Raw genomic sequence first — 16,215 nt, forward strand, 5'->3', positions numbered from 1 at the left:
GGTGCTCGCTGTCCGTATTACTGTACTGTATGTATATAAGTGCGCCGTCTCGAGGTTTTGATTTTCGGTTTGTGAAATTTTTCGCCCCAGGCTGAGATGGCCGAATTTCGGCCATTTTCAAAAATTTCGGCCGAAATTTGACCAAAATTTGAACAAAAATTGGCTTAAATTTGACCAAATTTTGACCAAAATCCATTTTTTTGCTGGACGGTATTTTTTGCCCTAGGCCGAGATGGCCGAAATCCGTTTTTCTCAGCCGATATTCAAAACAGCCGATTGCAAGCTCGACGCAACTAGCCAGCAGCCATGGGATCAGTCTTGTCCTACGCCGCCGACGCAGCCACGGCGACCAAGAACTACGTGCGGCAAAGGAGGTCAACCACGGCAGATGACGTCGCCGGTTGGTCGAGCCTGCCGGATGACCTCCTGTTCACCATCATGGCGTCGCTGGACGTCCCCAGCCTCCGGCGCACTGGCGCCGTGTGCAAGTCCTGGCGCGCCGCGCACCACGCCTTCCGCCTCCCCGAGCTTGAGCGCGCGCCGTGCCTGCTCTACGCATGCGAGGAGTACGGGCCCAACTATGCCGCCCTCTACTGCCCAGCCACTGGTGCCACCTTCCGCGTCCCCTTCCCGGGGCCCCCGCACGAGAAGCGGGGTTTCGCCTTCGCGTGCCAAGGCGGCTGGGTGTTCACCACCGACGAGATCGGCAACCCGTACCTCCTCAACCCCGTCACCGGCGCCCAGGCCGTGCTCCCGCCGCTCAAGACAATCTACGGAAGTGACAAGTTTTATGACGACCACGGCAAGCACGTCTGGCCTGCTGCCCCCGAATATGGTATCATGAAACCCAAAATCAAATGGGCGCGTCACCGGGAGTTTTTGGGAGTCGCCTCTCCGCCGCCGCCGATGTCAAAGAATGCACCGTCTTGATCGTGAACATGTCGTGGTTTGGTCTCTCTTTCGCCAGGCCTGGAGACAAGAGGTGGACAAGGGTGCTCCCCAAAGATACACACGCGGTCGGCGACATCCTTTACAATGACAAGGATGGCTTGTTCTACATCCTATATTTGAATGGTTCCATTGGTACCTTGGATCTCAGCGGGCCTTCACCATCACTGACCATGATCATGCGCCGCGAGATAAGTTCGTCCCCTTATCATACCATGTACCTCGCCCTTGGTTCATCAGGTGAACTCTTGCAGGTAGAAAGGAAGTGGAGTCCCAAAAATATTTCACTAAAGTATCATGACACTTACCGAGACATCAACCTAGCCAGTGAAGATGACCAAGATATTGATGCATCACGACCGCTTGAAATGGCACATCGGCTTGTCAAGAAGGCCAGCACGGTCCAGCTCCTGGTCTTCAAGGTTGACATCGAGCGGCGGAAGTTGGTGAAACTAAGGGACATTGGGGATCACGCGCTCTTTCTTGGGCTCAACTCTGCCGTGTGCCTTCCGACCAAGGACTTCCCGGCGTTCGAGCCAAACAGCGTCTACCTCACGGACGCCTGTTTATACTACGGCCCAATGCTACGAAAAGTTCTTTGCATCTAGAACATCAGGAATAGGAGTATGCAAAAACTTGATGATGCGTGGCCAAACATGTATTCTTGGCTGCATTTACCGGCTCCAATATGGATCATGCCAAGGTTTTAACTACTGGTTAGGGCGGCAAATACTACATGGTTGTTTTGCTTACTGGCCGAAAAAATAAAAAGTAAAATCCGGGAGTTGATCCAAACATTTGCCAAGGTTTATTCGAATTTGTCTGTAATTTATACAAATCAGAATTTTGGTATCACCCTTCCTTTGATATACTATTGGAATTTCCTTATACACCGGGTGTCTGGCTCTTCGCCGTGCGCCAAACCACGGGCACTCGGCAAACTAATATATGCGAGAGTAACACTCGGCAACCACGCGTTCACGGCAACGAGGTAATGTTGCCGACGGTGCATCATGAAGAACAAGGCACAGTCAGCAAATGCAACAGACACCGAGAGCCCCACACGGCAAAGACTAGCCACATAGCATGTCCGTTTGCATCTGACGGCTCCATGACTTGTTGTTATCTATATTAAGAGCCACGAAAGACCCCTCGGAGAATCACCTATCACTGAAACATTAAGACTTGACAGGTGGACCCATTGGACCCACCTGTCAGTGCAGTGAAACATACAAATTATTTGTTAAATATTAGCACATTGTTTGTGGTATGTACGTATACAAATCAGGATTTTGTGTCTTGTGCCGACAGTACTTTTTGTTGGAATAATCTTGCCTAATTTGTGTAGCTGGATACGGGTTAGTTTGCTATATATTGTGTATGCTGAGTATGATTACTAGTCAAAGTAGTACTAAGAGTTAACCTTGTAGTCGGCTTGTAGGCCATACGTAGCTAGTTTCAGTCCGGGCAAAACCAGGAGAGTACTAGTCGTATTGCACGGATGTCTTAGCTAGGTGTTTGACTCTGTTTAGAAATTGTGTCGATTATTTGTAATGTGAGGTGAAAAGAGAGAAAATAAATAAACAGGAAAAGGCACGCCCTTGGCTGTCAGTGTTTCGTGCACGCTTGTTTGTCATGATTTGATGTGATCGATCATGTGATAAAATTTCAACACTTTTGCGAACCAACCTGTGGTTGGATGGCTAGAGGGACTGTGGTATCCTCAGCCCACCAGGGTCCAAATCCTGGTGCTCGCATTTATTCCTGGATTTATTTTAGGACTTCCGGCGATGCGCATTCAGTGGGAGGAGACGTTCCCGTCGACGACGAGGTGCCTACGGTGACTTCGTAAATTTCAAGATGATATGCCGGCTTAGTCTTTCGGAGGTGCTCATAGGGGTACGGTGTGCGTGTGCGCATTCATAGAGATGAGTGTATGCGTGTGTATATGAGCGGTTGCGTCTGTACTATGTTAAAAAAAAATTTCCAACACTTTTCATTTGTTGATCTTTTCTGGTGTAATCAAGTTGGCCATGCTTAACGGCCCTGTTTTCTCGTTGGAAGTTGGATTCGTGCCGAGTTCGATCTGGTAGCAGCGCCCCTGTGATTGGTGCCAGTGAGTTATCTCGGGAGATATAAACCAGGAGGCCGAATCACATTTTAGCTTCCTCACCATTGGTGCCACTGTTTCGTTTTGCTTGTGCTTGATTTACCTTGATGCTCCCGTTTTTCCGCAACTATTTCTCCTTATATGTACGGAATCCAATAAACTGAGCGGTTAGATCCTACCTTTCTCAGTTTCTCTTGGATATGTTGGGGCACAACATTTGCATTCGCGATACTGGTACCCCTCCTGCTCTACCCAGTTTTCCAGTATTAAGCACACAAAGTGTGTGCACAGTACAACAAACGGGTATGCAATACGAAAACTAGTGGATGGAAAGAAAAATTGTTATCCGCTGAAGGGAAGGAAATTCTTCTCAAATCCGTTGTACAAGCTATCCCCACCTATGCCATGTCCGTCTTTAAAATTCCTAAAAAATTTGCAAAAGGAATTATTGACGTAATGTCGCATTTTTTATGGGGTGACGAGGACAATCAGAAGAGAATGCATTGGAAGGCTTGAGGAAGATGTGTGTTCCAAAAGATCAAGGAGGTATGGGCTTTCAAGATATACATTGTTTCAACTTGGCATTGTTAGCTAAACAAGTGTGACGCCTTCTTGATAATCCCGAGTCCTTATATGCCACTATATTGAGAGCAAAGTATTTTTCTGATGGTGGTCTGATGAATGCAAGTCTAAAAAAGGGCTCTTCTTTTACTTGGCAAAACATTATGGCGGGAGTAAACTCATTGAAAAATGGTTATATATGGCGTGTTGGAAATGGACAGAACATCGACATTTGGAAAGATGCATGGATTCCAAATTGTGCAAATAGAAAAATTATTACCATAGAAGAGGGCACCTTCTATCAAAGGCTTCAGATCTTATTGATCCAGTCACGCATGTTTGGGATGATGACTTGGTGTGACAAACATTGTGGCCAATTGATGCCCAACTGGTCCTAACCATTCCCCTATCCATGCATAATATGTCGGATTTTATTGCTTGGAGTTACACAAGAAATGGGTTGTTCACTGTGCGATCAGTTTACTTGGCGGAATGGAATAAGCAACATGGGATGAAATTGCAACATACTGATGGTATGGGAAGAACTAATGTCAAACCCATCTGGTGTAAGATTTGGAAGTTATCGTGTCCGGCAAAGGTAAAAATCTTTATTTGGCGTACGTTGCATGGAACTCTGCCGTGTCGTGTTACACTTGCCAAGAGACACATGAAAGTCTCCCCTATATGCCCTTCCTGTTCTGGGGGGGGGGGGGGGGGCAGAAGACACAAAACACGTGTTATTTCTTTGTCATAAAGCAAAGGAGGTTTGGAAAAAATTAAGGATGTATGAGATGATTAACACGGCGTGTGCTATAGATTGTGCGGGTGAGGGGGTTCTTGAATTCTTACTCCTTATGCCAGACTAGGACTTATCTATTTTGGGCCTCCAGAACGCACGTCAAATGATTGGGATAGACGTTTGCTGGTTCATGACGGACAACTGCAAGATGCACAACAGACTTCCATGGGTGTCCGGGGCAATAACGACGAACTATGTGAAAGCTCACTCCTCTAATGCAAGTAGGAAAAGAGGGGGTTGGAGTAGACCGCCTATGGGGTTTGTTAAACTAAATGTGGATGCATCTTTTGGTCATCATCTACTGAGGGGCACCGCTGGCGCAGTACTCAGAGATGACAAAGGAAAATTTATTGTTGGCAGAAGCTGGAAGATTGAATGGTGTGCTGATGCTCTAACAGCAGAAGCTCTAGCTTTGAGATCCAGATTATCTCTTGCACAAAAGGCGGGATGCAATCGTCTTGTTATTAACTCTGATAATATGGAAGTGATCGAGACAATGAAGAATGGAGGACGGTCGGCGGGAGCAACGACGTCAGCGTTTGATGATTGCTACTTTTTGGCTTGTAACTTTCCTCTCACTAAGTTCGAACATTGTAATAGGGAAGCGAACATGGTTGCTCATGCAATTGCTAGGCTAGGAAAATTTTCTGCACCAAATTCTTGGTTTGAGGAGCCAGTCGACGATATTGTAGCACTTTTAATAGACGATGTAACCGTCATTTCCAATTAATAAAGATGTTTCTTTTTGTCAAAAAAAGGGTATGCAATATCACCCTAGGGTGTCTCCTCCCCCGTGGGCGACCCGGGAGAACACCGCCGGCAACTAGGGTTCCCCATCCCTACCGCCCCTCTGCTCGCCGCCGCCGATGTGCGGCACCGGCAAAGTCCTCATGGTGTTGGCAGCGATGGGGCTCTCCTCTCCTGGCATGCGGGTGGGGTGGGGGGTCTCCTCTCTACATCAGCGCCGTGGGGATTCAAGTTGTCCCCAAGTCCGGCCCTTCCCACGATGCCCTCGTCTCGCCAGTGGAGTCTTCTCGCTCTAGCACGATCTGGGAACCACTGGTGGTGTAGCCATCTGGTGGCGGATCTAGGAGCCCTTGCCCAGATCCAATTGGGGATGGAGGCGGCTGGCTTGGGGGTGGCCGACGGCCCCATGGGATATGGTGGCCAGGCTGCGCCGATGAGGCGTGGCCAGGCTGACTGGCACATCAGCCCAAGCCTTGGAGGCGCGTCGGGCTGTACTGGTGATTGTCCGAAGGTGGCAGTCTGGTGCACACGCTGGTTGACGGAGATTCATAAAGTAGATCCGGGCAAAAACCTGCTTTCAGTTGCTAAAGTCGGCGATGGCGGCGCTTCCTGTGTCATCTACATCTTGGAAGACATCGCCGAGGAGAAGCTCCAGACTCCCTCCGCTACCTCCGGGGGAAACCTTAGATCATATGATCGGATGACGGCGGTGCTCTTGTATCGTTCTCCCCTTGGGGGCGTCCTCCTTGGAGGTGTGCATTGTCTTAAGGGACCAGTGGATGGTTCTAACGGTTGAGCGGTGTTTCATGTGACGTATTGATGTTGTGGAGTCTAGGCACGAGGTGCTGCGAGGTCTCCGCGACAGCTGCATGATGATGGACGCGCGTAGGGAGGAGGCGTTGTCTGGCGCCGTGGGGGTGTCGTCGGCAGGCCCGACAACGTCTATGCGCCAGTACATGATCCGAGGATGGATCAGTGGAAGATGGTGGTGGCGGCCTCTGTGAGTGCGTCGGACTGGTGTGTGGCCCAGACCCGGGCAATGTCTTGGTTGGCGCCCCGGCTTTTGATGCTCAGCTTTGGTCTGAGGTTTTTTTGGTATTCGGCTCAGACTTTCAACGCCTCTTCATCAAATACATAGGAGTAGCGATAGATGTTGCCAGGATGGTGGCTTCAGACTTAGTGTTGTATTACTTTGTAACGTCTTTGTGAATAATTAATAAAATTGTTGCATGCATCGCCCAGATGCAAAGGCTGGGAGTCATCCTCCTTTTCAAAAAAAAAAAAAATCACCCTAGTGTCTGAATTACAAATACATTATCGTTTTTGTTTTATTTGACAGGACAGCTCACGATTGCAACAGCACCAACAGGACATGAGTAAATAGAGGTTCGAAACAAATAATACATAACAGCACTATATATACAATAATATATTAATTGTTTCATACAGTAAAGATATTTAGAGACATGAGTGACAACCAACCCAAAGGCAGGAGGTAGTTTCCTTCATGCTATGCTGCATATCTGCCATTCAACTTTGCCGCATCGCTTTCTTCTTGTTTGTAAGGCACCCTATTGAGTGAACTGCCAACGAAGGTTTGTAGTAGATAATACGTATGAGAAGGCAGAGTCCGGCTCTATAGATCGTTTACCTTTACTACTAGTATCCCGTGCAGTTCGTCCTTGATGTGCTGGGGCACCTCCTCACTGCTATCCATGACCACTGTGACTGTGAGCCTTACAAGGTTTGGCCGGACCTTGCGAACATCGTATCCAGCCTCAGGCCATTTGATTGTGCCACCGAGCCATACTGTCTGAAGGTATCGAAGGCTCTGTGCGGTGAAAACACACAAAGGGATCTCATCACCGTCAAGCCACAAGTTTTCAAGGAGACTCATCTTCCCAAGAGCACTCTCAAGTGCAGCCCCGTGTTTAAATTGATTGAATCCGTGCAGATACAATGTCCGGAGTTTGGTCATCTTGTGCAGTGGGCAACTCCCTTGATCCCATTCTCCTTCTAGGGCTGGTTTTACACCCCATAGCGTCTGCAGCTCGTCCAGTTCTTCCTTGATGGACGCTGGAAGTGTGAGCTTGTCTGCAAGCACATGCCGCAGCGTCTTTATCTTCCAGAAGGATGGGTGTATCTCCTCGACTTGAGTTACTCTCATGTCTAGTGTCTGCAGGTTGAGCAGACCCTTAATGCTGAAGAGGAGCTCCTTGAGGTCCTCGCACTCAGTAACAGCTAGGTACCGCAAGTGAACCATGTCGCCAATCTCACTGGGCAATTCCTTAATCCTCAATCCACGTACAGAGATTACACGAAGGAACTTGGACCCACGCAAAAACTTGAGATCATTCTGACCCTTGTGGTTCCTGCTTTGGCTGTCATTGCTTGGGTCTTTCTCCTTGACCCAGCATAGGAAGGAACGCAGCTTACTGAATTTGTTGGTGAATGTCGTGTGTCATCCTTGGAAACTCATGGAGAGTCGGCGCACCGATGGTGGAACAAAGATGTCATGCATGCCATGAACATCAATGAATCCAGCCTCGCGAGCCTCTGAATACAGGAACTGATAGAGGCTACGGTGAACGCTGACTAACTCAATCTTGCCCATGCGGTTCATCTTCTCAATGTGAACAAGGCATCTCAAGGCTAGTTCCTTGAGGAAGTTGTAACCCAGCTCCTCCATAGTCTTGCCCGACTGCGGCTTGATGAATCCCTCGGCCATCCACATCCTCACGATCACATCGACATCTATTGATGTGTTCTTGGGGCAGGCGACCAAGTAGAGGAAGCACGACTTGAGGTCATTGGGAAGGTCTTCAAAGCTTTCCCAGAACACTCTCTCGAGGGTCGTTCTTGTGGATAGGTTATCTTGTGTTGTAGAGCTCATCTTGTTGCCCTCAACGCCTTGTGCTTCTTTCCTTGTTCCTGGTCCATGCCTGAGCTGTTGCAACACTGCTTCCCACTGGCCTGGCTTCTCCTTGAATCGTAGGAGTCCAGCCAGGAGAACTATAGCTAAAGGGTAGCCCCCAGTTATATCATGCACAATGTTGTCATACTTGCTCGTGTCTTCCTTTACATCAAACACTTCTTTCCTGAAAGCCCTCCAACAGAACAACTCTCCACTTCGTTTTTCATCCAAGCGTCCCAACATGTGGATTCCGTTGATGCCATCTTTGTTCATGGAGTTAGCATGCCATGCCACTTCTTCGCTCTCACTGTCCAACACGAGCAGAACACGACTGGCATTATTGTCCTCTGGTAGGCTCGCTCTCACACAGTTGAGGATGGTTTTGGAGGATATTTCACCGATAACCACCAGGTACCTCTTTTTCTCCAGGATGTGTCGGAGCTTATCAGTGATATCAATTCCTTCATCCAGCTGACATTGTCCTTCTGATGATGCTCTACTGTAGATTTCTTGGAGAATCTCTTCTGCAGTCATATCTGGCGGCAGGTCGTGCCCAACTATAATTTCAAACTGATTAATCACCACCCTATGTCGCAAGATTGCCTTTATTAGGGTACTCTTTCCGACACCACTCTCCCCAAGTATCGAGATAAACATTTGTTGAGGATGATCTTCACGTAGCAGCATGTTCTTAACTGTCTTCACATCTTTGTGCAAACCTATGGCATCCTCATAACCATCCCGCCTGTTCATTAAGTATTGTGATTAATACCAATGGATTGATTAACTTCAAAACGTGTAGGGCCAAAGCATTTTACATATAGTACGCCACATTGATATATTCGTCTTCTATAACATTTTCCCATAAACAAATATATCTTGTGCTCAAAGGTAGCTTGATTTGTTGTGATGGCCATACTACTCCCTCTGTTTGGCTATGCAAGACCCCTCCTATCTTGGGTCAAACTTTAACCATGAATTTGAGTAGCAAAATATAAGTTTTATGATACAAAAAGTATACTATTAGATTCTTATTCGAAAAAAGTTACCAATGCTATAATTTTTGTTACATATATAACGCATTTTATTAGTCAAATTCATGGTCAATGTTTGATCCAAAATATAACTGTGCCTTACATACAAGAATGGAAGCAGTAGTTTACACATGTTGTTTTGGAAGAGGGCTCTAGGACTTCTATTTATAGCCAAACCGGTGGTCGTGGCTTCTTGGGACTGCAAAATATATAAATATCGGATTCTGTGTGTATTCTACTAGTTTTGAGCTGCGGGCAGGTCTCACAAGACCCCTCATCGAACATGGTTAGCCCAAAATCATTTTCTGAAACAACTTCCACACACGCCTGCCAAATTGTTTGCGTTTGAGAAGAGGTGGGGCCCAAAGGCTAGCGTGCCCAGCGCGGCTGATGGCACATGCTCGGCCCGAAAGACCCATGTGCGAGGTGAGGTATCACATTGCTGAAGCATATTATTGAGTGTGCGTTTTTTATGTTTGACTCAACATAGTCAGTGCTATAGATCGTTCACTCTCTCATGGTCTCACCCTCTCTAGATATGAACGAGGTAGCTGCGACCACTCGTCGCCCCTCCACCTCCCGGTCGTCGCTCCCCGCCCTTGCCTGCTACTCCTATACCATGGTGGTCTCTTCTTCTCTTTCTCTCCACCTATTGGTTGCCGCCCCTCCACCTCATGGACGCGTGTGTGTGGATATCGTCCGTGGCACCACCACCGCCTTACAGATCTCACTGAGATGGTGCAGAACTGAAGACCTGTATAATGTCGACTGCTAACTACCTTCCTTGGCACGAGATATAGGAACTGGAGTCCTTCACCGACTAGGATGTTTGTACTTTCATTCTAACTTGTTTGCCTTTGTCTTCTATTTGTGTATTTATCTGACTATGATGGTGCCTCCCTCTTGACGAAAAAAGGTTTCCCCCCGCTTTATATTATAAAGCACAACCGCAATATATCCGAGAGATGATACAAACTCACGCCACCAACGCACACAACACACACACCCAAGGCAAGATACAAATGTGCCGGGCACCGAAACACCACTCCACTGACCACCAAGCTAACTACGAATATGCAAAGGAGACCGCTTGGAGCCAACGGAGACCTCCATCATGACAAACCACCATATAGAGGTGAAACAGACAACGACAAAGGCAGGACTCCAGAGCGGTGCCTCCCAGAAGGTAACGACCATAGAGCCGCCATCGCCCGATCCAGAGATCAGGTTTTCACCTGGAGCGAGACGGAGGGAGAGGGAACACCACGACGGAGCATTCAGTAAGGGTACGACGTCACCGACGACGCCACCGTCGGCCAGAACACGGCTTGACAGGTGATATACCCCGGCGCTCACCTCCCTCCGGCGCACCCTAGCTTTGCCAACCACCAACAACCAAGCCACCCACGTGGCCATGGCTGCTTGCCCGCACCTGAGACGCATGCTCCGCCCAAGAACGCCACGCCTCCCGCCACCCGGGCAGCCGCCCGACATATGGACCTCCCCAAGAGCAGCCAAAGTGGCCAGCTTTGGTCCGAGAGCACACCCAAAACCGATGCAACCACAACCCCCATCCGGCCTTGAACTACTCGGAGCTGTCGCCGCACACAAACGGATGGGGAATGGGGAGGAGGGGGAGCGGACGCATCCACGACCGTCACACCTCGTGCCGGCGACGGGTAGCCTGAGCGACGGCGCCGCCAATCCCTCCCACCAACCTCCCCACCGACACCCACTGTGTCGCCCCACCGCGGCGGTCGAAGCAGATCCGCACAAGGCCACCAACGAAGGTCCGTCCACTGGCAAGGGGACCCCGCAGTCCACCACCTACCACCAAGACCGCTCACCGGGAAGTCCCAGGTGCCTCCCTCTTAAGATCTCCCGCCGAGAAAAGTCCTCGGATCCAGCTCAAAGAAAACAAGAGTCTCAGATCCGTCACCAGGGTACCGTGTTGAACGACAAGTTGCTAAATGGCGTCACAAAGAACCAAGTTTCTAGAAAGGAAGGCAAGGCTTTTCTGCCGAACTGACTATTCTTCTAGTAGATCACCTTAACCAATTGAACGGTCTACATATTATGTTGTTCCATATATATCTATATCGGTTCATAGGATGGCAACAACTGAAGTCTCTATGTATTATGTTGGCTCATATATGGATGTCATCTATTCTTTATATTTTAATGAATTAGTGTCATATATGGATGTCACATACGTGAATGTGAACGAATGGATGGTTATTTGATGTTACTTATGTGAATCTGAATGAATGGATAACTATGGTTGTCATGTGAAGAACGGATGGTTGAAAAGGTTGATCGTCCATTTGAGACGATCCTGTCACATCAGTGACGATTCGATAGTGACACGCCCAATGACCATGTATTTTGACCGGTTGCGATGCAGTATTATATACTAGCAGGCATCACCATCAGGTCCAGCCAATAGCCAATGGCAACGATGGCCAATCGCCATCGGTTGCTTTCCATAACCGAAGGTGACCGATAGTTTAGCCATTGAGTCTCTGTTGAGCCCCATGGTGATGCTAGTTATAGCTATCAGTTTTGGCCAGAAACGATGGCGATAGCCTGTCCCTCCCCCCTCACAATACTTAGGCCCTGTTCGGCAACCCTCCAGGGCAGCAGAGCGCACGGAGCGTGGTTCCAACCGCTCCTTAAATCATAGCTACACGCCGCTCCGCTCCGCACGGGAGTTGCAGAGCGGAGGGATGCCGAACGCTCCCTTAAACGACCAACTCCTCTAGTGGTTCCGTACACTTATCCATTCATTTGGGGCCAATAGCTCTTGTGCGACGTTTTTGAGATGAATTGGCAAGAGTGCGACGTTGTTCGAGCGAATGGCTGCGGTGCGACACATTTGAGCAGGTAAATAGCCCAGGCCACATGGGGTGTTAAATGTGGTTAAGTTGGTTGTCAACCAAGCCCGCCCGTTTATGTTAGGACATGTGGGTCCAGCTTAATTGTTCCTCAAAACAGCTGACCGTGCCCTGCCGCCCGACCGTGCCGGGCCCGCCACTCTGCCCCCCTTCTTCTCCGGTGGCGGCGGATCTTGCGTTCTCGGTGGCGGCGGCGGAGCCCTCGTTCTCAACGGCGGCGGAGCCTTCGTCCTCAGAAAATGGTGAGTGAATTCAAACCCTAGTCGCCCTCCCATTCCTCTCTCGGGCCCGTAGATCTCAGCTCGTTTCCTCTGTTTTCACTTGTGGAATCGATAGGTTGTGAGGGGAGCCCGTGGGCATACTGAGATGGAGCCGCCGGATTCAACTTCGAATAGGTAATGCGCCTCTCTCCGATACAATTTTGCATGCAATTAGGGGGTGGCCTCGTCTGCTCTTTCTCACGGGCTCACACTGTCCTCCACTGACAGAGGGGATGCTACCGCTCGGACCTTCGAATTGACAGTCAATTTCTTTCCATCAAAGGCAAAATTAGTTGATGGTAGCATATCGAACATTGAGAGAGACACAATAGTTAAATGGGAGGTTGAGTTTACAGAGATTGATCCACAAGTTCTACAGAACATGGGAGAGCCGGCAGTGAAGAAATAGGTGGAAAAAATTGGGGAGAATATTGTTTGGGGTCCAGAGCAAGAAGTATCACTGTTGCAGTTTGATGATTGGAAAGGAGAGTATGTGAGAATAGAAGATGGTGAACAGATTATTGAAGAAATCGATCAGCAAAACGGCTGGACAAGCAAACGGGCTAATTTTTTTGCTGAGCTCGTTGATCTGAACATTTTTTCGAAGGTTGGATATGTGCCATCACAATTGGCTGCGCAGATGGTAGATGATGATTGGGCTACACAGAGGCCATTGAATCCCTTGTGTACTGAACTTACAGTAATAGCCGAAGAGGGACAGGTGACTGGAACTGAAACTGAAACTGCAGCAACTATTGATTGGAATGTAGTTGAATTAGATGAGCCTACTGATTTGGTCATTGCACCAATGCCTGACATTGAGATGGCCAAACTTTTTGGCATTCCAGTCGATGACAGAGATAAGCAGGAGAGGGGCGAATCTAGTTTGCCTGCTAATGCTGATGAAGAAGTAGATGGACAGTTGATGGGACAAGCTGCAGATGAAGTAGATGATGCACATGATGATGAGCTGGTGCATGTGTATGACAAAGAAAACCCTGTCATTGAAGTAGGCAAGTTGTTCCCAAGCATGAAGGAGTTTAGGATGTGTTTCAAGACTAATGCAGTGAAACATGAGTTTGATGCCAAGACTGTTTGGACTGATAGAAAGAAGTTTTATGCGAGGTGTGGAGGATTTGATGGTAGTGTGAAGCCTTGCAAGTGGTACATATCTGCTAGACTGCAACCTGATGGAAGTACTGTCAGGGTTAACCAAATCCCCAATCAACATACTTGTATTACAAGTTCACAGAGAGTATCAACCATGACATCACAACTTTGGGTTGCAGAAAAGATCACCCCAATTTTAGCCAAAACACCAAACACTACTGCCAAGAAACTCAAAGTAGACTTGGAAAAGATGTACCCCATTAAACTGAAATATACCACAGTGTGGAAGGCAAAACAAAGGGCAATGAAAAATTTATATGGTGATTGGGCAAATACATTTAGGATGCTTTACAACTTCAAAGCAGAGGTGGAAAAGAGGTCACCTGGCAGTGTTGTGGAGATAGATACAGAGGTATCAGCCGAAGGTGAAGTCAAGTTCTCCAAGTTTTTTATGGCTTTGAAGCCTTGCATCGATGGGTTCAAAACAGGGTGCCGTCCATATTTGAGCATAGACTCATCATTTTTGACAGGCAAGTGGAATGGTCAGTTGGCAGCATGCAATGCTCTAGATGGACACAACTGGATGTTTCCTATTGCTGTTGGCTTGTTTCAGTCAGAAACAGAGGCTTCATGGACATGGTTCATGATCCAGTTGAAAAGATGCCTAGGGCCAGTGTCACCTTTGGCTATACACACAGATGCATGTAAGGGGCTTGAAAATTCAGTGAAAAATGTTTTCCCACATGCTGAGCAGAGGGAGTGCTTCGGTCATTTGTGGATGAATTTGATCAAAAAATTTAGAGGAGAAGAATTTGGGCGCATGCGGCCAGGAGCAAGATCTTACACTAGACAGACACACAAATATCATCTTGATAAGATAATGGCAGCATGTGATGAGTTTGGTCCATGGCTGAACACCTACCATTCTTTGTTATGGTACAAGTCATCATTCAACACTGCCATCAAGTGTGACCACATCAACAACAATTTGGCAGAGAGTTTCAACAACAAGGTGAAGGAGTTAAAAGATTTGCCTGTGCATGACATGGTTGACCAAATCAGGATCATGCTCATGCGGTTGTGGGAATTGAGAAGAAGGATAGGTGATTGTCTGCAAGGTGATAAGCTTCCAGCAATGGTACAGCAGGTGGTCAATAGGAGCAGATGTCTTTCACATTTGTTTGTTGAAAAATCTTCACCTTGGGGTGCTGAAGTTAGAGATAACAAAACTGGAAGGAGACATATTGTTAACACTGAATTGCATGATTGCACTTGCCTCGAGTGGCAACACACTGGTAAACCATGTGAGCATGCCATTCTCTTCTTAGCATCCCAACCGAAGATAAACATGCACCCATATTTGCATGAATATTATTCGGTAGCAAGATTCAAAGCTGCATATGCTACTCCAATTCCAGCACTTACAGATCAGTCTTAGTGGCCTGAAGTGGACATTGAATTTTCCATGTGTCCTCCCTTGACGAAAAGAAAGGCTGGCAGGCCTAAACAGAGTAGATTCAAGGCATGGTTTGAGAAAGGTGGGAGTAGTAAGAAGGGAAAGAAAGATGGAAAGCCAAAAAGGGCCCAAAAAGGTAACAAAAACAGATGCAAGTTGTGTCAGGAACTTGGGCACAGAGTGGGATCTGACAAATGCCGTTACACTCCTGATAAGCCAAAGTATGTTCTTGTTTATTTGTTTGTGTTTTGATTTGGTGCTTTTTTCCAATTACTATATCTATAACATATTCCCAATGGCCAGGAGGAAGCGAGCAAGTCAGCCCCTTGTTGTTGAACAGTGTTGGCCAACAAAAAAAGCAAGAGTCAATGGCGGTAGAAAGAAGAGAAGTGTGCCTGAGCCTGAGCAGACTGAAGAAAATCCTGCTGCAGTCAACATTCAGACTGAAGAAACTGCTCTCGAGGTTGAAACTGAACCTGAGCGTGTCGAGGTTCAGACTGAAGAAACCCATGTTGAGGTACACACCGAAGAAACTGAAACTGCTGTCAACATTGAGACTGAAGACACTGATCACGAGGGTGTTGGCGAGGTGTTGAAAAGACCAGTGGAGAAAACCAAGATGATCAGTGAACTTGTGTGTGTAGTAGAACCAAAACCAAGAAGTGCTAAGGTGAAGAAGGGCACGCGACATGGTAGGAAGAGGTAGAACAGAGAACAGTTTGAAAATTTGGGGCATGTAATAATATTTGTAACTTGGTGCGTACTGGTAGTCACTATGTATCCCCGTATTTCTAACTTGTTTGTTGGTACCTTGTCTAAACCAGCCAAATAAAATTCAAATTCAAATTCAAATTTGGGCTCAAATTTGAATTAGGGATGGGGTATTGATGTTTTAATGCTATCTAAAGTACCTCAACTGAAATATGTTTGCTTGCTGATCATTCCGAGCCCTTTTGGTAAGTTGAACTCATAGTCATGAAAAGTGTGTCTCAAATGACCTCCAAAGGTAGGGTAAACGGCCTCATATTTAAGCAAGTTTTTTTGGCACCTTGTCTAAACCAGCCAAATAATTTTTCTACACATCTACTCTACCTATATAGTGTAAATCTAAAGTCTCAATATTTATTGAATTAATTTTCTCTTATTTTCTTTTTTTAAACAAGGTTTAATAGAAATTTATATATAAAACAAGTTTAAAACATGAAAATGAGAAAACTAAGTTAAGATCTTTCTTAGTCAATCCAAAATGAAGTTTTGGTGAGGTTTTCACACTTTTCATTTTCAAAACCCCACCTACTCTCGGGTGCCCACTACTCTCTCCCTTGAACTCCATACTACATTGTTCGAGGAATGACAATTTTGTGAAGGATTTTTCGTAAAAA

The 16,215-nt window shown here is 47.2% G+C and overlaps 4 protein-coding genes across 4 annotated transcripts; 3 read left to right on the top strand and 1 right to left on the bottom strand.

Moving 5' to 3' along the window:
- The first annotated feature begins 306 nt into the window (after nt 1-306).
- LOC141023231 (putative F-box protein At4g22180) lies at nt 307-930 on the top strand. The gene has a single exon (XM_073499584.1). It carries the CDS (start codon nt 307-309, stop codon nt 928-930), a length of 624 nt encoding a protein of 207 aa, XP_073355685.1.
- An 8-nt stretch (nt 931-938) lies between these two features.
- On the top strand, nt 939-1,556 carry LOC109754872 (uncharacterized). The gene has a single exon (XM_020313762.1). It carries the CDS (start codon nt 939-941, stop codon nt 1,554-1,556), a length of 618 nt encoding a protein of 205 aa, XP_020169351.1.
- A 5,138-nt stretch (nt 1,557-6,694) lies between these two features.
- LOC109754874 (putative disease resistance RPP13-like protein 2) lies at nt 6,695-8,832 on the bottom strand. Its single transcript, XM_020313763.2, has 2 exons — nt 7,660-8,832; nt 6,695-7,569 (listed from the first exon to the last, which is right to left on the bottom strand). The coding sequence occupies exons 1-2, from the start codon at nt 8,830-8,832 to the stop codon at nt 6,802-6,804; spliced, it is 1,941 nt and encodes a 646-aa protein (XP_020169352.2). The 3' UTR covers nt 6,695-6,801.
- A 4,075-nt stretch (nt 8,833-12,907) lies between these two features.
- Nucleotides 12,908-14,815, top strand: LOC109754875 (uncharacterized). The gene has a single exon (XM_073499585.1). The coding sequence runs from the start codon at nt 12,908-12,910 to the stop codon at nt 14,813-14,815; it is 1,908 nt and encodes a 635-aa protein (XP_073355686.1).
- Nucleotides 14,816-16,215: the final 1,400 nt, after the last annotated feature.

The sequence above is a fragment of the Aegilops tauschii genome, chromosome 5 (assembly GCF_002575655.3).
Source record: "Aegilops tauschii subsp. strangulata cultivar AL8/78 chromosome 5, Aet v6.0, whole genome shotgun sequence".
Taxonomy (NCBI): domain Eukaryota; kingdom Viridiplantae; phylum Streptophyta; class Magnoliopsida; order Poales; family Poaceae; genus Aegilops; species Aegilops tauschii.